The 21,107-nt window shown below is 40.1% G+C and overlaps 1 protein-coding gene across 4 annotated transcripts in view; it reads left to right on the top strand.

The window, feature by feature from the left end:
* Dnah7 (dynein axonemal heavy chain 7) overlaps positions 1 to 21,107 on the top strand; it is a 254,194-nt gene that overhangs the window by 196,198 nt on the left and 36,889 nt on the right. For 3 of the 4 annotated variants that reach the window (XM_031367445.1, XM_031367448.1, XM_031367446.1), the window contains 5 exons: positions 5,234 to 5,360; positions 6,796 to 6,990; positions 11,047 to 11,139; positions 18,425 to 18,601; positions 20,780 to 20,941. In XM_031367445.1, the coding sequence (XP_031223305.1) occupies positions 5,234 to 5,360; positions 6,796 to 6,990; positions 11,047 to 11,139; positions 18,425 to 18,601; positions 20,780 to 20,941 (754 nt within the window). Of the gene's footprint in view, positions 1 to 5,233; positions 5,361 to 6,795; positions 6,991 to 11,031; positions 11,140 to 18,424; positions 18,602 to 20,779; positions 20,942 to 21,107 lie in introns of those variants that run through there. The other variant, XM_031367449.1, reaches the window with a different exon arrangement.

The raw sequence follows: 21,107 nt of genomic DNA, 5'->3' as shown, positions 1-21,107 counted from the left end.
GAAGAAGAAGAAGAAGAAGAAGAAGAAGAAGAAGAAGAAGAAGAAGAAGAAGAAGAAGAAAAGAAGCTTGTCTAAATAGACCCAGTGAATGTGTTCTCTGGGGCTGGCATTTTGCACTCAACCCCTTAGCCGTGTAACTCATGAGCATCATTTTGCGTAGTTCAGCTTTCATTTTTAAATGTGCACTTATTGTTAGGGAAGGCTAATTAAAATCTAAATCTTCTCCTAACCCAGGCGTCCTCTCCAGAAAGGCATTAGAGGAAGAAAGCAGTTTGGAAACTGAATAAGCATTAAACCAGAGTGTGTTATGTTTCGCAGGCACTCTGCAGGGAGACTGCAAAGAGCACAGTGGTCTCGCCCCTTCTAGGAACCAAGCATAGAGTCACGCACAGTTCATCCTCACTCTGCCTGCTAACTGAGGGGACCATTTGTGTTAGCAAATTAAGTTTAGTAAGAGGAAGAACACACTTCCCACACTTACGTATGAGGAGATGACTTTGAACCATACAGCAAGGAGCCTGGTGAAGTGAGTGCAACTGTTCTTACACAGACATTGAGTTTATGCTTCAAGGCAATGGCTTCCAGGACACGGGCAGACATTTAAGATCTTCCTGGGTCTTAAAGCAAGTCCTGACTAGGTTTTGAAGTGATTTTTTTTTTTAGAATATGCATTTCTAAATATTATATATTCTAAATGATATACATTTCTCTATTGCATACCTTCATTAGGTAACAACACTTGCCTTGTAATTCTGGCATGAGTTCCATCCCCAGACCCATGGTGAAAGGAGAGGGGACTCCTGAAAGCATCCCCTGACCTCCACAGGTGCACTGTGGCATGTGTGCACCCTCACCTATCTCTCTCACACACAGCAAAAAATAAAATAAGAGTCTAAAAGCACCAGAGAGTAGAAAATACTTAGGAAATTTTAAGTTCTTTAATTTGAGGCTCTAAGGAAAGAGAGGTAAGGGGTGGACTATCCCTTGATTTTCAACAGGAGAAGCTCCTCCACTTACTTTTTAAACCTTTGGCCTGACACTGTACCTAAAACTATTGGTCCCTTCTGCTGTTGAGAATATGGGCTTCCAGTCTAGGGCCACAGTGGATGTTTGCTGCTGACGAGCATCCCCATGCATGGCTTTTGGTGCCAATTCATGCATCTTGTGGTGGATCAAATGGAATGCAACTGGCAGGGGCAATCATTCGGGTTTATGCTTTTGTTATACGAAGAACCTTCACCATTTTCCCCCAGCAAAATAAGAATTCCAATTGAAAAGCCTATCAAAGATTAAAGAGAGAACAAATTCTCATAGCAAGAATTTGTGATCTCCCAGTTATTGATAAACATGGTATTCGTGGGAGTTTAGCAGTTCTTAAACTCAGCTGTCCCCAAAGTACAGGAAGCAACAGACTGTTCACACAAGCCTGCCTTCCAAAGATGTTTTTTTTTTCAAATCTTAGTATTACTCTAGTATTCCTCCTTGATCCTCTTACTGAAGTATAGAAATACACTCCATATTTGCCTTTTGATGGTTATGCTTCATTTAAGTGTGACACCAAGAATAATGTATCATGAACATTGTGGCAGACACTGTGAAATTGCCATAAAAAAGTGTGATATTTATTGAAGTTGATGAATTAGTGTTTATGTAGGAAATACTAAAATAACTGTAGTAAAAAACAGAAACAAAAACAGGAAAATGTAGAAAAAAGGTCTAAGTAGGGTATTGTTTTATTAAAAGGGTCAAACTGCAACTTTTTCTAAATAAATGTGCATACATAAATGTACATACATGTGCAAGCATACATGTACACAGAGTATTTTTGTGTCCCTGTTACTTCTATCAATATTCCTCTATAACACAATTTTTATTTATTTTATTTATTTATTTATTTATTTATTTATTTATTTATTGGTTTTTCGAGACAAGGTTTCTCTGTATAGCCCTGGCTGTCCTGGAACTCACTCTGTAGACCAGGCTGGCCTCGAACTCAGAAATCCGCCTTCCTCTGCCTCCCAAGTGCTGGGATTAAAGGCGTGCGCCACCACCGCTCGGCATTATAACACAATTTTTAGAAGCTGTTCAATAGACCATATTGTGGATATAATTTGGTAAGACTTATAAGTATTGTAAATACTGTTAAAATAAATACAAATATCTGCACTGTTAACTGTCTTCCTCATTTAAGTTCCTTTCCTATAAGTTTATTTAAATATAAAACTCCACTAGAGAAACTTGAGTTGTCTCATATCATTATACCACTTACCAATATTTGTAGCTGCTTATATTATGAATACTAATTATCTTCCCCCAAGAAACTGTTTACACACGAAGGTCTACACGTAGCTTCTGGGACTCTGCCCCCAGTTGGCTCTGATTAGTAAATAAAAATGCCAAGAGCCAATAGCTGGGGAGGACAGACAGAGGAGGCAGGATTTTAGGATTTCCCAGGCTTGGGACCAGGAGGAAATCCACCAGTGGGAAGACTGTAGAGGGGAGGAGAGATACCATGCGTGAGGAGAGTGCAGGACAGAGTGGCATAGCTGCCATGTACAGAGCCCAGAGATCGCAGCCCAGAGGCCTGCTCAACTGGGCCCAGAGCAGCCAAGATAGAACATAGAATTAGTAAGTCATAACTCAGGATTAACCATGTGAAGGTTCAGCAATGGCCTGGCTATTAAGCTTTTTAAGGCCTATTAAAATATAAAGGCTGTGTGTGTGTGCGCGTCTTTCATTCGGGAACATAAAGCATTGAGGTGGGTAACGAACCACGTCCCTGGGATTTATTAATTTTTTTCTGCAAACACTGAATCATTTTTAGCCTCTTAGCCCCCACTGAAGTATATCATTAAAATATAGGATTTTAATCTTCATCACTAGGGAGAGTGAATTTGAGCTTGGAAGGATAAGGGTAGGGAAAGCTGAGGGGGGAGGCTGTTCTGGAAGAACAGGAGACAGCCAGGGAATTGCGGCACAGCCAATGGCTGCCTAAGGCCTTTTCCCCTCCCAGCAACAACCTACATTTTCTAGAACTGCACTAGAAACCCCGTTTACAAAGACACGTGCTAAACTACTTGTATAGCAGCAGTGATGCGGCAAACATCACCTTGTCAGATTACCCCGTTCACAGCATCTTTTGAGCCACCTCAAGGATCTCTCACAATAAGAGAAAGAGAAAGAAACAAAAACAACAAACCTTTCTGGTAACTGCTGTCTAGTCTTATGTCAACTTGACGCACAAACTGATCAGTTGAAAAAACGCCTTCATAAGACCTGGCTGTAAGGCATCTCCTTAATTAGTTATTGACGGGGGTGGGGGGTGGAGGTTATAGGGGGAGGGCCCAGCCCATTGTGGGTGGTGCCACCTCTGAGTTCTATAAGGAAACAGGCTTGAGTCAGGCAAGGGAAGCAAGCCAGTAAGCAGCACCCCTCCATGGCCCCTGCCTCAGCTCCTGCCTCCATGTTCCTGCCCTGCTTGAGTTCCCACCCTGACTTCCTTCAATGGTGAACAGTGCTGTGGAACTGTAAAGCAAACACACCCTTCCTTCCCAGACTTGCTTTTTGATCATAGTGTTTCATCGCAGCAATAAAAATTCCAACTAAGACAGTAAGCCTTTGAGATACACCTTAGAACCACCAAAATGATACATATGGCGAATGCTAAGACAGTGCATTGCTCCCTCTTCTCAGTGAGGCCTGTGCCTACACTTGGGTTTGGTTTCCTGGCCTCTGTTCTTCCCTTGGGGAGCACTGGAGTGTCTCAATATTCATTTGTGCTTGAGCCTCTATTAAAATATCTTTAATAAAATCACCAATTCTGCTTTGTAAACTGACAGATCCTTAAATTTGTTTTAGTATTGAAGCCAAGAATCTTGGTTTGGCCTGAGGTGGCCGAGGTTCCTAACTGAAGTCTTCAGGCTGCTGGCAAGGGCGGGGTGTCTGTCCCCTCTCCTTTGGCATTGTGATCATTAAGAACAAGAAGGGGAAATTATATTATCTATCAGAAGAAGCTTGTCTTGAAGTGTACACTCTTTAGCTCTATTCTAGGAAGACAAATTCAAAGTCACTTCACATTAATTAGACTACTACAGGACAGACAGATCTCATGGATGAGTATGAGAAGACCTATTGGCACGGCAGTGGGAACAGGGATAGAACACTTATTTTAAATCTAAATCTTGGCTGTATTTCAAGGACTTCTGTCTCACTACACTGCTTCTCGGCTAAAAATAAGATGTGTCCTTTTGCTGTCATTCTCTGATAGCAGTACTGGTGTGGGAGAAAATAGTTAAGGAAATAAACAAGGGGAAAAATGAAAAGCAAAACAAGACAGCAATTATGATGAGTCCACGCCAAGGACAGTAGTATGAAAATAGCTAAACTCTTGTCACAGACGGGTAGATATTTTTTCCCTTATTACATTAAGAAACACCAGTATAATTTTGATTACTAATAAACTATGTTGCTTTTTCCCTCAGATAATTGATCTGCTTAGAAGGTTTGAGCCATTAGTCTGTGTCCCCACGAATGGTTTTTAGCTCTCTACATGTGGTTTTTGTTGACATAGGTTAAAGTTATAGTTTTTATGTCTATGCGATAACTAATTTAAGTTTTTGATTTCAATGATTATTTCATGAAATACTTATACTAAAATGGATGAAGCATTGTATTGACATTAGGAATTATTGTGGATATAGCTCACATGCATTACCACAATTATTCATATGTCCATGTTTTCTCTTTGTGAAATGTAGTTTCATAAAGAGAAATGTAATTTGATCAAATCTACTAGGGTTTTTTTTTTTTGGCTCTAATAGATTCATGTTCAGTATAACATAGCATTAAGTTTTTCCATTAATTTAATACAAGTCATTAGTTTTATTCATGTAATATAGTATAAAATATTTGTAAGTATTTACTTTGTAAAGAGGTCAAACTTTGCCCCCTAATGCAATACTTCATAGTTAAAAAGTCTGTAATTTTTTTAATGGGTTACTTTTCTGTAAAGGAAAAGTATAAAGAAAAATATCAGTCAACAGTGAAAAACAATTCTATTCAAATGCTTCTACCTTGTCTAGCTCTCGAACTGGCAACCCAAGGAGTAAAGGTCTTTGATTGTTTGGGTGGAAACTGAAAGAACTGGTTTGAATACAGGTCTCACAGTCTGTGGGGCAATCTGAACATTCCCTCCTATTAGTGTTTGCTCATGTCTTCCTGTGATGGTCCTTAGGCTTCAGATTCTCAAGGATCACTTCACCTACTCACTCTACGTCAACATCTGCCGCTCACTCTTTGAAAAGGACAAGATGCTGTTTTCCTTCTGTCTCACTGTGAACCTGCTGATACACGACAATGCGGTCAGTAAGGGTTCCGTCTGTAGGAGCGTAGATGCTGTAGTTATGGGAAGAGGGCCTGGGGTATACGCCAAGCTATGATACCAGTGTCAAATAGTCTCTATATCTTGATAACATAACTCACAAGTTAACTCAGGAGGACCACTCAGGAGGAGCTCTAGGCCCAGTGGAATTAACTGTTAGAGGAGGAGATAATAGTAAGTCAGTTTCTAATCTTTGGGGAAGACTAGAGTATCATGTCTCTCCCTGGCCAGAGATAGAAATTGGATTCTTATAATCAGGAGGAATAGCTGTCCCAGGGTGTGCCCCACCAAAGCACTGAAACCTCCACGATTTTATGGGGTAAAAGCAAAGGTGGGATCTAAAGCTTACTGTGAGTGTGGAGCCTCTTTTCAAAACTCCTCCCAGGCTGATGATGCCTGTCAAGCTAAGTAACACTATCACGCCAACATTGTTTTTTGTACTATTCCATGTGGGACCATATACAGATACTGATTAAAACCAGACAATGAAATTAACTAAGGCAAGGCAAGACAAGACTGGATTTCAGCGTAGTTAATATAAACTAAGAAGAGCATGTTACTATCACTTAAACTTTTATGCATTTTAGTTTAAAAGTCTGTTTCTAGAGCCTTGTGGTATGCGCCTATAATCCCTGCAAGTAGGAAGCTAGGGCAGGAGGATCGTGAGTCTGAACAGAGCTGTCTTCACAGTGAGTTTGAGGAAAACCTCAGTACAATGCCCCATTCTTCAAACAAACAAACAAACAAACCTAATTTGTTTCTATTAGGATTTGCATGACCATGCATCTAACTAATGTCACTAAATAATTTATTCTCATCTTTAAGAAATTTGCAAATTACTGAGATTTGGATTTAACAGTCTTACTCAAATGTAAGCTAACAATAAATTCTTCTTTTCTAAAAAATAGGAAGCACTTTACAAATGAAAGAGAAGAATCATAGTTATTTATGTATTTAGGACCTGTAAAATCTCGTATGTTAATATCATCATGGAATTAGGAAAAATACTTTTCCTTATATTTCGTGCAAATACTTCATAGCAACTCATTATATTTTATAAAGAATAAATGGAAGCATGGTGGATTGTTGATTTTCTACTTGTCTATCACTTTTCAGAGTCAATATTTGGGACTGTAAACATGCATTTTGAGGAACATATATTATTCAAGTAGAATGCATTCAGGCCTTCATGTTTAAGCTAGTAATTCTGAAGAAAAAGATCCAAAAGTAGCTATTTAAATGAACCTGAAAAAAAACTGGCCATGTTCGGTAGTTGGATTTTTTGCAACTAAGTAGAAGGTCATATCAGCTGTGGGCTTTCATGAGAATCTGAAAAGACTGCTCCTCTTCTACAATAGCTGTAACTAACTAGGAACACTTTCTGTATGACTCTCTATGATGTTTGTTTACCACAGATTAACAAAACAGAATGGAGATTTCTGCTCACTGGTGGCATTGGGCTGGATAATCCTTATACCAACCCTTGCACATGGCTTCCTCAAAAGTCCTGGGATGAGATTTGTCGACTAGATGACATACCTGCCTTTAAGACCATTCGCAGGGAGTTTATGCGCTTAAAGGATGGATGGAAAAAAGTATATGATAGTATGGTATGTCTTTACCCTTTTCCTTATTTCAAAGTTTTTCAGTAGAGAAGGTGATGTTAAATATGTATAATGTTACCTTTGTATAAAAGCAAGATTCCATAAATGAATGAAAAAAAGAAATGAAAAAAAAAAGATGCTGGACAGTAGTGGCACACTCCTTTAATCTCAGCACTTGGGAGGCAGAGGCAGGTGGATTTCTGAGTTTGAAGCCAGTCTGGTCTACAGAGTGAGTTCCAGGACAGCCAGGGCTACTCAGAGAAACCCTGTCTCAAAACAAAAAACAAAAACAAAAACAAAAACAAAAACAAAAACCAAAAAAGCAAAAAAAACCAAAAAACAAACAAACAAAAAAAAAGATGCAACTTGTCCTAGGTGTGGGGAAAGAGAAAGTTTATTATAGATGTGGTGGTCTGAATATGCTTGTCCCAGGGAGTGACACTGTTAGGAGGCGTGACCTTGTTGGAGGAAGTGTGTCAGTATGGTGGTGGGCTCTGAGACCCTCTTCCTAATTCCTTGAAAGTCAGTCTTCTCCTGGTTGACTTTGGATGAAGATGTAGAACTCTCAGCTCCTCCAGCCCCACATCTGTCTTGATGCTGCCATGCTTCCTGCTATGATGATGATAGACTGAACCTCTGAAACTGTAAGCCAGCCCCAAATAAATGTTGGCTTTATAAGAATTTTCTTGGCCATAGTGTCTCATCACAGCAGTAACACCCAAACTAAGACAGAAGTTAGTACCAGGGACTGGGGTATTGCTATGAAGGGCCTGACCATATTTTTGTTTGGGGTAATGTAGATGTGGGGCCTTGGGATTTGGAAAGCAGTCGAATTCTTTAAGTAGTGCTTAATAGACCATTCTAATAGGAATATGGAAGACACTGGTATTGAGGATGGTTTGAACTGTGGGAGCCTGGCTCTAGAGATTTCAAAAAGAGGAATTTTGGCATGTTGCCTGGAGATCATTCTTATGATTTGGTGAACAATGTGGCTGCCTTTTGCCCTTTTCTGAAGAGTTTGCCTAAGGCTAAGGTGAAGAGATTTAGTATTAATTGCATTGACAAAGGAAGTCTTTAAAAAAGCCCAGCATAGACTTCATCCTCTGGCTTACTCTCATGAAGAACATTTCGATTAAACATAATCAAGTTTAGAAAGGAAAAATACAAAACGTATGGTTCAAGTAATAAAAGGGCGCCAGGAAGTACAATGGAGCTAAATGTTAGAAGAGATAAACATTAAGGGAGCGGTGACCCAGCTAAGCTTATTGTTTATATGTTTGTCATTGAACAAGGAAAAGTTATTATTTGGTTGTTGTCTTCATTTGGACTTTTAATCTGGAATGAACTACAATTCAGAAGTGGAGGAGCCGGGTTTTGATCCAGATATTGAGGAATAGTGGCTGTGAAAAACCTTAACTCCAGGCATGGAAGGTAGTACTTACCTGTAATCCCAGGAGACAGAGGCAAGCAGATCTCTGAGGTCAGCCTGGTATAGAGCAAGTTCTAGGTAGAGAAAAGCTTAGATCCAGGTGTGGTGATACATGCCTTTAATCTCAACATTCAAGAGACAGAGCCATCCATGCATATCTCTGAGTTCAAGGTCATGTACAGAGCAAGTTCCAGGACAGCCAAGCTTCATCTGTAAAGGAGTTGAAAACCATTAAGCTCGTGATGACGTAATAGAACAAGACAGACATGTTCAGCTCCAACAAGCAGCAAAACTCTGCAGCTTCAGCCCTGTGGCTCTGGCTTTAGAGTCGAGAATAGAAAGAACTACTGGGACAATTGATGCTGGTTAGCTGGAGCTAAGAAATTAGCAGTGATTAAGAAGAGACCAGAATCACTGAGGTGAAATCTTCTGGGAAGTGTTTTCTGAGGGCACAAAGAAGCTGTGTTCCAGAGATAGCCAAGGTTGTACCTCATGTTGCAGCTGGACTTGGTCATGTGTAAGAATCACCCAGGTGGTACTGGTTTTGAAGGCATGCAGGGGTCATAGAGAGCAGTCGAGGCTTGATACTGTGAGAGGCCAGGAAAGGCCATTGGTGAAGATGCAGTCTCAATTGCAGTTGATGACCCAATATGGAAGGAGTCATGCAAAGAAGTTGAGGCTTGGCATCATGGAGAGATCCTATGAGAGGATATTGGTGGAGCCTAGTTGCAGTGGAAGACCCCAAAGTATTGGCAATGCCAGTACCATGGAATGATCACCAAGAACAGCAGCAGCAGTGGAGTGGACTGGAGCAGAGCCTAAAGTGTGCTACAGAAGGCAAAGCTGGAGAAATGATAGAAGCCCTTTGGAGGAGCCTAGAAGATCTTGTGTGGGTCCCAGATATTGGACCAAGAAAGTGTAAAGTTGAAGTTGCTGTGAATACCCTAAGATGTTAGAGATGCCAGAGTTGTGGGATACCCTGCTGAGGAAAGCTGCTAGCAGGGATTGGAAACAGCCCAAGAGGAAGAAATTTGTTGCAGTCAACAAAGATGAAAGGAGTTGGAGGTATGAAGAGCGCTTTTACATACATCAGACGTGGAGATACATAGTTTAGAGTTTGCCCAGCTCATTTTTGGTCCTGCTTTGAGCCAGTATTTCCCAGCTATGACATTTGGAATGGTGATATATATCCTGTGATGTTGGAGGTTTGTGGTCTGCTTTTTTATTTTGATTTTATAGGGGATTACAGTTAACTGATTGGATGAATATCAGAAGAGACTTTGAACGTTGGACTTTTATCAGTGTTGAGACTTCTATAGGCTATGAGGACTTTGAAAGTCGGACTCAATGTATTTTATATTATGCTATGGCTAGACTCATATGTCTGAACAAGCCTATGATGGCCAGGGAGTAGAATGTGGTGGTTTGAATATGCTTGGCCCAGAAAGTGTCACTATTAGAAAGTGTGGCATTAGCCACGCAGTGGTGGTACACACCTTTAATCCCAGTACTTGGGAGGCAGAAGCAGGTGGATTTCTGAGTTTGAGGACAGCCTGGTCTACAGAGTGAGTTCCAGGACAGCCAGGACTATACAGAGAAACCCTGTCTTGAAAAAAAAGAAAGAAAGAAAGAAAGAAAGAAAGAAAGAAAGAAAGAGAGAGAGAGAGAGAGAGAGAGAGAGAAAGGAAGGAAGAAAGAAAGAAAGAAAGAAAGAAAGAAAGAAAGAAAGAAAGAAAGAAAGAAAGAAAGAAAGAGAAAAAGAGTGGCATTGTTGGAGTAGGTGTGGCCTTGTTGGAGAAAATGTGTCACAGTGGAGATCGGCTTGACTAGCTGACTAGTTGACTAGAAGTCAGGCTCTTCCTGGCTACCTTTGAATCAAGATGTAGAACTTTAGGCTCCTTAAGTCCCACATCTGCATGGATGCTGCCATGCTTCTTGTAGCTATAATAATGCACTAAACCTCTGAAACTGTGAGCCAGCCCTAATTAAATGTTTGCCTTTATAAGAGTTGCCTTGGGTCATGGGGTCACCACAGCAGTGAAACCCTAAGTATGACAATGGTCCTTTTTCAGCCTTACTTTGGCATTAAGGTTAAGAATTTTCCAGTTCCCGTTTATTTTCTACTCTGTTTCTGCTCTTATGATTTTTACTATTCTTGAACATAATAGGTAGCTACTCTGCATAGAGACAGCTAGGTCTAACCAGAGAGAGTTAGGTAGGTGGTAGCCCCTGGATGCTGACAGCTGGCCTTACTTGGGAGCCTATCATATATGACAAGGAGAATGGGTTCAATCATCTGGGGTGGGTGTACTTTGGGTTTCTCCACATTGCTAATGGAAATATTTTCTAGAAACAAGTATCTCTTTCTGAGTATTTCTTTTTAGTTTAAAATTACAATTGCATTCACTGTGTAGAAACAGGCGAGAGAAACCAGCTAACTTGTTCTGAAACTTCAAATGCTTACACAAAATATTGTAATGTTGACATTAATTTTCCCTACAGCTTAAATAAATAAAACTTGCACAAATGTTCTGATTTCAGGAATTATGTCTTCTCTAAGTATATGCTCATTTGGAAAATATTATTACTTTTAGAAATAACCTCTAACATTGACTTAGGTACTATAATTTTAGGAGCCACACCATGAGATATTTCCAGAAGAGTGGGAGACTAAAGCAAACGACTTTCAAAGGATGCTTATTATCCGCTGCCTGAGGCCGGACAAGGCAAGTGTGGGCTTTGTTGAGCAGTTCTCATCCCACCCCCTCTCTGCACAGCCAGACAAACTCCATTTCTTTATAGAGTCAGGGTGGATGGAGGGATCTGCAGAAGTAACCCAGCATCCTTCTAAAGATTTCCTAGCTGTGTCTGCATCTGGGTTAATAGCTAATAGAATGTGGTGATGTGTTTTTATGATTACTCTTTAGGATTTTTGGTTCCTCTGTGTCAAAGACTTCTCTCTTTGCCTGCTATAATCTCATTTTTATTTTATTTTATTACTTTGGTGAAAGTAGTCAATGGCATTAACGTCAAGCTTATCTAATCGAATATCTAGAGTTTTTTTCTCTAAAAGTGTGTCTATATTTATACACACCCCAGCACTTAGTAAATATGTGGAATATTTTAAGCTTTTGTCATTGTTGACATAAAAGACAATATTAATAATGTTATTTTAACTTCTTTAAATAATAAATATACAACCAGCAAAGCAGTAAACCCGTCCTTTCAATATTTATTAATACCCTCACTTGTATTACAGTCTTTAGAAAATGAATTTGCTTACGTTTGTTGACCTATGCCCTCAGAGATGTCAGTATAATGTGAGCAGGAGGTTATTGGGGAACTATCAGAACTGCCAGTGTTACAAACAAATTAAAGTTTCACATAGTTACTTCAAAACTCACAGTATCTACAATTTGAAGTTGTTTTCAAAGAAATTGCTTACATCCCAACTCTTCCCCCATATAAAGGCAGAATTTAAATGGTGAAAGTAATATATAATGACTTTTTAAATAGATGTCAGGATAATCTGAGGTAGAGATGCTCCTTTCTCAGAGCCACAGTTGCTCAGCTAAACATGCTTCCAGCTCTCAGGACCCAGCCAGGACCCAAGCTTCAGCATAGAAGTCTGTCCACATGGCTTAAGTTTTTAGTCAGAATAGAGTCCAGCCTGTATTAGATTTATCTCTATGTAAAACAATTGTACAATATATACTTAAGTTTTTTTTCTTTTAAAGATTTATTTATTTATTAAATGTGAGTACATTGTAGCTGTCTTCAGATACTCCAGAAGAGGAAGTCAGATCTTGTTACAGATGGTTGTGAGCCACCATGTGGTTGCTTGGATTTGAACTCAGGACCTTTGGAAGAGCAGTCAGTGTCTTAACTGCTGAACCATCTCTCCAGCCCTATATTTAAGTTTTTTAAATAGAGAAAGTAGCCTACAAAGTATCTATGGCCTATGAAAGCCTGCCCTGTCCTCTGTGTCCGAAGCAAATGAACACTTGTTTGATGTTTGTGAACGGATCAAATACACCCTTTGATAACATTGAAAAGAATGACTTCTCATAGAAACTTCAGTGGGAAGCTTCAGACGTTCACTTTCCACTTTAAGGTGGAGAAAATGCAATGCTCGAAAGGTTTTGTGGGCCTTTATCTTGGGCTAACGAACCATGTCCTAGCTGTGACAACTTCATCTGCATATGCCCTTCCGCAGGTTTATGGTTTTGAAACTTGACATTTTAATCTGAAAATATATTAAACTATTAAATAGATCAAATATAGCTTTCCATATTCATTATGTTTTTGAAGGTGGGAGTTCTATAGGCTGAGGTGTTTTTGTGTATCGGGGTCTTTTTTTCTGTTGGCTGATGTTATTCTGTTTTTAAATCATAGTTAACCATCTGTTTCATACTGATCTATCCCATACAACATTTCCTACAACATCTTCTAATCTATTTCTGTTTTTCCCTTTTTTGGATAGAAAAATTACAAAATGATTTTTAGCAATATTTCAGTTTTTCTTCTCCTTTAGTTGCATCTAAAGTGATGATGATGGGTGCAGACCCATCTTGGCTAGTTGATATTTATGTAGCTGCCAAATGAAGTTTTCCAAGACACTTCTACCTCAAACCTGTACATGTCTGTGTGGATCTTTAAGTGTCATAGACTTGATCATTGTCCACACCTGGAGAGTGCCTGGATCACCGATAACTCTGCAGATTCAACAAATAAGCTCATGTGGGTTAAGCCACTGCAGTTTAGAAATTATTTACAACTACAGATATTTTCCATCTATCCTAAATGAAGGAAGTAATTGGTCACAATTTTCTATACCACCATATCCATGTGTGTTTTCAATATAGAAGTAATTATTAGAATGCCATTATATTATCCATATTATCCAGAAACTTCATGCTCTTTACCCTTAGTGTTTCCAAATACTCCAAGTTTTAGTACTGAACTGATTATTTTGGAAGCTATATGCTATGTGATGATATCTGCCTAGTCTGCCTTTAAAAGGGTGGCTTCCCAGAGTCGAGTGGTATTAACCTAGTGAGGAGAACAGCAGTGTAAGAGGCTAACATTTGAGATAGTAGTATATACATTTTCTTTCTTTAGTCTCTAGGTTAAAAGATAATATATACACACATACCAGGAAAATTAACAAAGTTCTTTTGGGGAAGTTTTGAGAGGTGGCTCTCCTTTCCACTTTGTCCTCTTGAAACCCTACCCTCATACTGAATGGTCAGAACAGCGGTTCTCAACCTGTGGATGGTGACCCCTTGAAGTGGGGTGTCAAATGATTCTTTCACAAGGGCTGCATATCAGTGTCTCTGTATATCAGATGTTTATGTTACATTTCACAACAGTAGCAAAGTGACAGCTATAAAGTAGCCATGAAATAATCTTACAGTTGGGGGTCCCCACAACATGAGGAACTGTATTAAAGGGTCGCAGCATTAGGAAGGTTGAGGACCACTGAGTCAGAAATTGGAGGTTGCCAGGCTTTCCGATGCTATAGTTTAGAGAAACTGGAAAGATCCTTGCTAAGTCACCAGTAGGAAAATGAGGTGGGTTCATAGTTTCCCTTAAAAATTAACAGTTATAGGATCTTATTGATGGAAGAAACATGTCGAGTGGAAAGTACTAAGGTATGCAGTGTTCAGAGTAATTTATAAAATAAAGAGCTTCTGACCACAGTTCTATCATTCTGAACTGTAAACAAAAGGCAAATCCATCAGCTCTCAATAAGAAACTTGTCAGACGCAAGTTAATAAGCGTCTCTGGCCTCAGATTAATGTTGTAGGAATTTGCACTGAACAGAAAAGCAAGCACAGAAAAAACACAGGCTTCTCTCCTGCCTTTGAGAAGATGGCTGCCATAATGAATCTGAAATCTTTGCTACTGACAGATCTCATTTTACAAACCTAATGCTGGAATGATCAGATTGCTGGCGCAGACGCGTCTATCACTGGGTGAGCCTGATTGCTAGCACAGTCTACCTTCACCTCAGGAGTTCTAGTCTCCTATTGGGAAGCAAGCATGTTTTGCTCTGTTATAGCTTGAAAAGTGAAATTGTGGAATTTATCTCTTCTCTTCAGGAGAGATGCTCACATTCCTATCCCTCCAGTGCTAACAGACACCGGAATCACTGCACAGTCATCCATGTTTACCTGTGCAGGTAAAGCAGCAGGTCCCTCTTTCAAAAACTCAGCCATTCCCATCACCAACTAGCTTTTAGGAAATGTCAGGTCTCGGAATCTGTCATTTTGTTTGCAAGACTATAATTTTGTGATGAGGTTAAAGCTAGCTTGGGGAGGAAAGGTGCTGTTGAATAAGTGTTGTGTTTTGTTATTGTTTTAATCTGATGAGGGCAGAAAATCCCTTTGTGCAAAGAATGGTAATGAAAAAGACAAGGATGAGGCCTAGAGTAGGAAATTAGGATACTTTTAATATTTCTGCAGTGAGTTTGACATTTGTGATTATTCAAAGGAGCTAAAGCATGAAGTAATTATCTATAAATCAAGTGAGTGTGTATACATGTTACATATGTATGCATATGATTGTATGTATATGTGTTCTCTCTCTCTCTCTCTCTCTCTCTCTGTGTGTGTGTGTGTGTGTGTGTGTGTGTGTGTGTGAATTCATCCTTTGATGTTTTGTTGTTGCTTAGAATTTCTGGAATTAGACTCTATAAAATTTTACACTTGAGACATTTATGCATTTAGTAGATACCTAAAAATCTAGTTTGGCCCAGCAAAATGACTCAGTGGGTAAAGGTACCTCCTTAAGCCTAGTGACTTGAGTTAGAGCCCCAGAACCCACAAGGGAGGAGGAGTGAAGTCCAGCAAGTTGACCTTTAACTTCCACTTTTCTCTGTAGACATGCTCACTCACCCACCGCCTTGCAACACACACCAAGTAAACAGACAGACAGACAAATAAGTAAATGAATAAACAAAAGTCTAACTTGAATCTGGATATTTCTCCATTGATTCAACATTCCCAACCACAACTCATGTTCAGAAAAACACATGTGCCTGACTTTAAAAAGCATTGTGCTATGCAGATGGTTTTACTCACAAATCTTGTTCAAATAGATGTTACAGAGAATGTGTAACTGGTGTTTGGAAGCACTTGTAACTATTTCCAGAGGATAGTATCTTTCTTTGTTGATATTTTCTTTATTCACATTTCAAATGATATCTCCTTTCCCCCATTTCCCCTCTGAGAAAAAAAAAAACCCTATATCCTCCCCACTCCCCTTGCTCACCAACCCACCCTCTCCCAGTTCCTGGCTCTGGTATTCCCCTACACTGGGGCATAGAACTTTCACAGGACCAAGGGCCTCTCCTCCCATTGATTACCGACTAGGCCATCCTCTGCTACATAGGCAGCTGAAGCCATGAGCCCCACCATGTGTACTCTTTGGTTGGGAGTTTAGTCTCTAGGAGTTCTGGGGGTACTAGTTAGTTCATATTGTTGTTTCTCCTAAGGGGCTATAAACCCCTTCAGCTCCTTTGGTCCTTTCTCTAGCTCCTTCATTGGGGACCCTGTGCTCAGTCCAATGGATGTCCATGAGCTTCTACTTCTGTATTATTCGGGCACTGTCAGAAACTCTCAGGAGACAGCTATATCAGGCTCCTGTCAGCCAGCACTTGCTGGCATCCACAATAGTGTCTGGGTTTGGTGATTGAATATGGGATTCCCAGGTGGAGCAGTCTCTGGATTGTCCTTCTTTCAGCCTCTGCTCCATAGTTTGTCTCTGTAACTCCTTCCATGAGTATTTTGTTCCCCCTTCTAAGAAGGATTGAAGTATCCACACTTTGGTCTTCCTTCTTGAGTTTCTTGTGGTTTGTGGATTCTATCTTGGGTATTCTGAGCTTCTGGGCTAATATCCACTTATCAGTGAGTGCATACCATGTGTGTTCTGTGGTTGGGTTACCTCACTCAGGATAATATTCTCCAGATCCATCCATTTGCCTAAGAATTTCATAAACTCACTGTTTTTAATAGCTGAGTAGTACTCCATTGTGTAAATGTACCACATTTTCTGGGATACCATCTTTTTTAGATTCTAGACACTTTTAAATTGCTCCTGCAGTTGCAGAATGTTCTTTGGATGTGGAATTGCTACCCTGGGCTTGGAGGGTGGTGGTGGTACATGTTATATATTTATACAGTCCCATCCTTGTATAATGGCAGTCATTCTGCCAATGACTGTGGGGTTCTCACGAGCACTTTCCATTACTCCTTCCTCTGAGGTAGCCTATGTTCCGTCCTACGGCTGGCATGTTTGACTCACACCTTCCTTCTATGATAACTAAGGTCTTACGGAGATGCCCACAGCGTTCTGTATGGCAGGACTGATTAGTTTGTGAGAACAAGATAAAGAAACAGAGAGCTACTATTTGTGCCTTCAAAATTTGAGCAGACATATAAGTCTCAGAGCCGGGTTAAAAGTGCATTTGGTAATTACTTCTTAAGACATAAGCTGAAGTTAGGTAATTAAATAAATTCTATGTATGATGTTAGTCACATGAACATCTGTAGTTGTAACTTGTTATCAAAGGGAATATGAATTTCAAAAATTGCAACTGTATGTGAAATAAAAATGTGGTTCTTTAAGGAAGCTGTGTCAGTGGAGACTTTGAAGGGGTCTACTGCATTTCAATACTGCATTGTGCCAGTCTTAATTCTGCTTGGTGTTCCTATAGTTAAAGGAGAGAATTGAATATTTAGCAGAGCAAGGCAAGAAAAACAAAAAATATGCTCTCAGGGGATCTGGTACTGAATTAGCCAAATGTTGGGACTTCTCACATTCAGTTTCACGTGTACACATGCTGTTCTTAGAAAGTCAAAGGGGAGACATGTCCTTTGACCCTAGGCCCATGCTTGACATTGAATATGGGATTTAACTCCTTCATTGGTGTGACATAAATCTGAAGAATAGTGTAACAAATTTAACCCAGCATAAAATGTGATTTTACTTACCTAGAAAAACTATTTGATAGTTTTGTTCTCACCTGTTGAAAAAAAAAACCATTTCAAATGAGCATCACAAACGGATCTCTGCACAAAGACGGAGGAAGACCTGTCGGGAAATGAGTACACTGTACCTTTCCTCGTTTTTTTTCCTGCTTCAGACCTAAGCTTTCGGATGCCTTTCTTTGCCAATGTTTTATTAAGCTCTGAAAGAACCATAAGAATTGACAAAGGGCAAGCAAGAAGGTGGAGTATTTATAGTTGAAGGGGGCTTCTGTAGTTTGTTGAGATTGGAACAAGAGTCATGTCATGTGTCCTGTTTAGGTCACTCTTGGGTCACAGTTAACTGGCATGACAACCCAGAAGTGCCAGGTGTGGCTCTTCTCTGGAAAACAGGGGGTGTAACATACAAGGCTGACTGTGTCCTTACTGTCAGCACATATCCACTCCTGCAGAGACCCCAAGCCATAGAGGTCTACTTTTTCAAACAGGCCCCAAGAACATTCTCCTGATAGACCATCTGCCAATACAGCATGGCTTGTTTTTTAGTAAATAGCTTGTGATTTTTTTTTTTTTTACAGAGCTCTGCTTCCCCCAAACCTTGATGGGAATATAATCAGTGTTTTAAAACCAAAAGGCCTCAACCCTACACAAAGAACTACAAATAAGGAATCATGAGAGTGGGAGGAATGGTCTTTGAATTTGGTGTCTCCTACAAGTCATCAGTTATTATTGGAATCATCTGTAATTGTTTTTCTGAAAGGCATTTATGGACAGAATAACTCCCTGGAACTCCCCCCTGTTAGCACCTAATCTGTACAGGGGGAGTCCAGTTCATTTCATTTTGAGACAGGGTCTTGCAATGTGGTGCAGCCCGGCCATGAACTGGTAAACTTCCCTCCGCAGACTGCAGTGCTGAGGTCACATGCATATGCTAGCACACCCACTGATTGTTTTGTTTCAAAACTCCTGGAAGTTTTAACTATTTTGACTATGCTTTCAAATATATTCTTGTCCCTCTTAGATTATTCCAATGCTGCAGGAATTCATAATCAAGAAGTTGGGGCGCTCTTTCATTGAGCCGCCCCCCTTTGACTTGGCCAAGGCATTTGGGGACAGTAACTGTTGTGCACCGTTGATATTTGTGCTCTCCCCTGGAGCAGATCCCATGAATGCTCTTCTGAAATTCGCTGATGACCAGGTACTTCATAGCAGATGACATTATCTGACACTGTCATGCTCCTTTATAATAACTATTTCTTGCTCTAATGTCTTAAAGGATGAAAGAAAGCTAAAAACTGTCACTCAGCCATAGGAAGGGCTTGGAATTCTGAAACATGACAGAGCCCTAAAAAAATTATACTCAATGGCTGTACTTACATTAAAAGTGGCTCCTTATGCAACTTGTGAAAGTAAAATTGGACATCTCTGGTTGTGGTGGCATGCATGCACCATTAGGATTTGCTGATGGAGGAAGTGGCAGGGGGATCATGAGTTTGGGGGTTGAAGAGCATCTGCTTCTTTGAACACATACAGCATTTATGCCAGTACATGGACTCGGTTGATTTAGTTCAGGAAGTAACCCCATGGTGAACCTTCTAGTGGCACCCCTCTCTCTAGCCTCTAAAGGGGGGCAACCCTCTTTGACTCTCAGAGCAGCTATACATTATAGCCTCACTGCCAGAGAGTATGTTCAATTGTCTATTGGATGGTTCTGAGTTGATGTCCCTCATTTTTGGTATAATCTAAACAATTTCTGGCAGTTTCTAAAACTGACGAGAACATTTGCATCGAGGTCATGAGCCTATAATGAATTTTGGTGGATTGAGGTCATGGCCTACCAGTAAACTTTGGTGGTAAATGTTATTAATGTTTTCTCTTTGGAATTATACAGAAGACTTTAAAGTATATGGTTATATCTTGATTTCATAGTAGTGAGGGATACTAAAGCAAAGAGAGGATAGCTTCCTGAAAGCTACATGACTTTAAATTAAAGTAGACTCTATTGGGTCACTTTGAGCTTGAATAGCCTGGATTTTGTATGAGTGCTATGACTGTCTGATATAGCATTCTGGTTGTTTCAGAAGTGTTGAGATATGGATGCCATGATTAAAGATAGAGATGCTTTAAGTAGCGTGACCATTCATTTGTAAGGTCATCCTAGGAGGACTGTGGAGGATTGACCTGAGTATTGCAAAATGGAAGTAGGCCCCTAGTTGGGGCAAGGATATTGGAAATGAGATAAGACATGTAGTGGCAGATCTAGAGTGGAGGCAGCTCCAAATGTCTATCATGCATGGGGCTTATCTCTGCAAATTAACATTGCTTCAACATCCTTTTGAGCTCTGTTTCCTCTGTGTGTCTCTTTGGTGTTAGGCAATGTTGCCATTCTTCTGCTCTGTCTGCCATCCTTCTGCATTGTCTCCAGTTTCTACCTCTACATTTTTCCCGAAAGGGTTTTTTTTTTTCCTCACCAAATAAATGACTGTGATAGTTTGAATATGCTTGGCCCAAGGACGATTTGGAGGTATGGCCTTGTTGGAGTAGGTGTGGCCTTGTTGGAGTAAGTGTGGCTTGTTGGAGAAGGTATGTCACTGTGGGCGTGGGCTTAAGACCCTCATCCCAGGTGCCTCGAAGCCAGTCTTCTTTTAGCAACCTTCTGGTGAAGATGTAGAACTCTCAGCTCCTCCTGCACCATGCCTGCCTGGACGCTGCCATACTCCTACCTTGATGATAATGGACTGAACCTCTAAACCTGTAAGCCATGCCTAATTAAATCTCCTTATAAAAGCTGCCTTGGTCATGGTGTCTATTTACAGCAGTAAAACCCTGAGACAGTGACTGTATGCAATGAGCAGTTGGAGGAGGACCAAGACTCATTCTTCCACTGCCTCTGTCACTGGGGGCCTCTTCTAGGAAGTCTGAGGACAACTACCCCTACAATGAGGAGATCCAAAGGCCACAGATGAGCTGTGGAAACATCCCCCACAGCATTTCTGATGGAAGTTGTTGACTGACAGTCAGTGCTTAATGCTTTTCTTTTAATTTTATAAGTATTTAAAGTAAATGACATACTTGCTCAAGGTGGCTGGGCAAGTTCATCTTCCAGCTCATGTTTTCCTTCTTAGCTTTGTGTTTTAGAGGTTGCTAAACGACATCTGTGTCCTTTAATCTGCTCCTTTATTAAAAAGGCTACTTAATTTTTTTTTTATTTTTTATATCTTATGTCAACAGCCAAAGATCCTTCAGAATTTTCCTCTTATCCCCATGATCATTTCTATACTATTTCATCTGAGTTTTGATTAGCACGTGTTTAGGTTATGTCTGTTTGGACCAATGTATGATGCTAAGATGACATCTTTGTTGTTCTTGTACACAGGGATATGGGGGCTCAAAACTTAGCTCCCTATCTCTGGGCCAAGGCCAAGGGCCCATTGCCATGAAGATGTTAGAGAAATCTGTCAAGGATGGGACCTGGGTTGTTCTTCAGAACTGTCACCTTGCCACCTCTTGGATGCCAACTCTTGAGAAAGTCTGTGAGGTAAAAATGCAGATATATCCTTATTAGTGTGTACCTTCCCAATTTCATTTTCATATACATACCACACCCATGTGCCTCGTTTTTGTTCTTTCATTTGGCAGTCTTCAGATTAAGGTTGTAGCTGGATCACTACAAACATGGGTTCATATTAAACACTTTATCTAAA

Source organism: Mastomys coucha, unplaced genomic scaffold (assembly GCF_008632895.1).
Source record: "Mastomys coucha isolate ucsf_1 unplaced genomic scaffold, UCSF_Mcou_1 pScaffold14, whole genome shotgun sequence".
NCBI classification, from domain to species: domain Eukaryota; kingdom Metazoa; phylum Chordata; class Mammalia; order Rodentia; family Muridae; genus Mastomys; species Mastomys coucha.
Note: the sequence above shows the minus strand (reverse complement) of the source record. Positions and strands in the feature narration are given on the sequence as shown.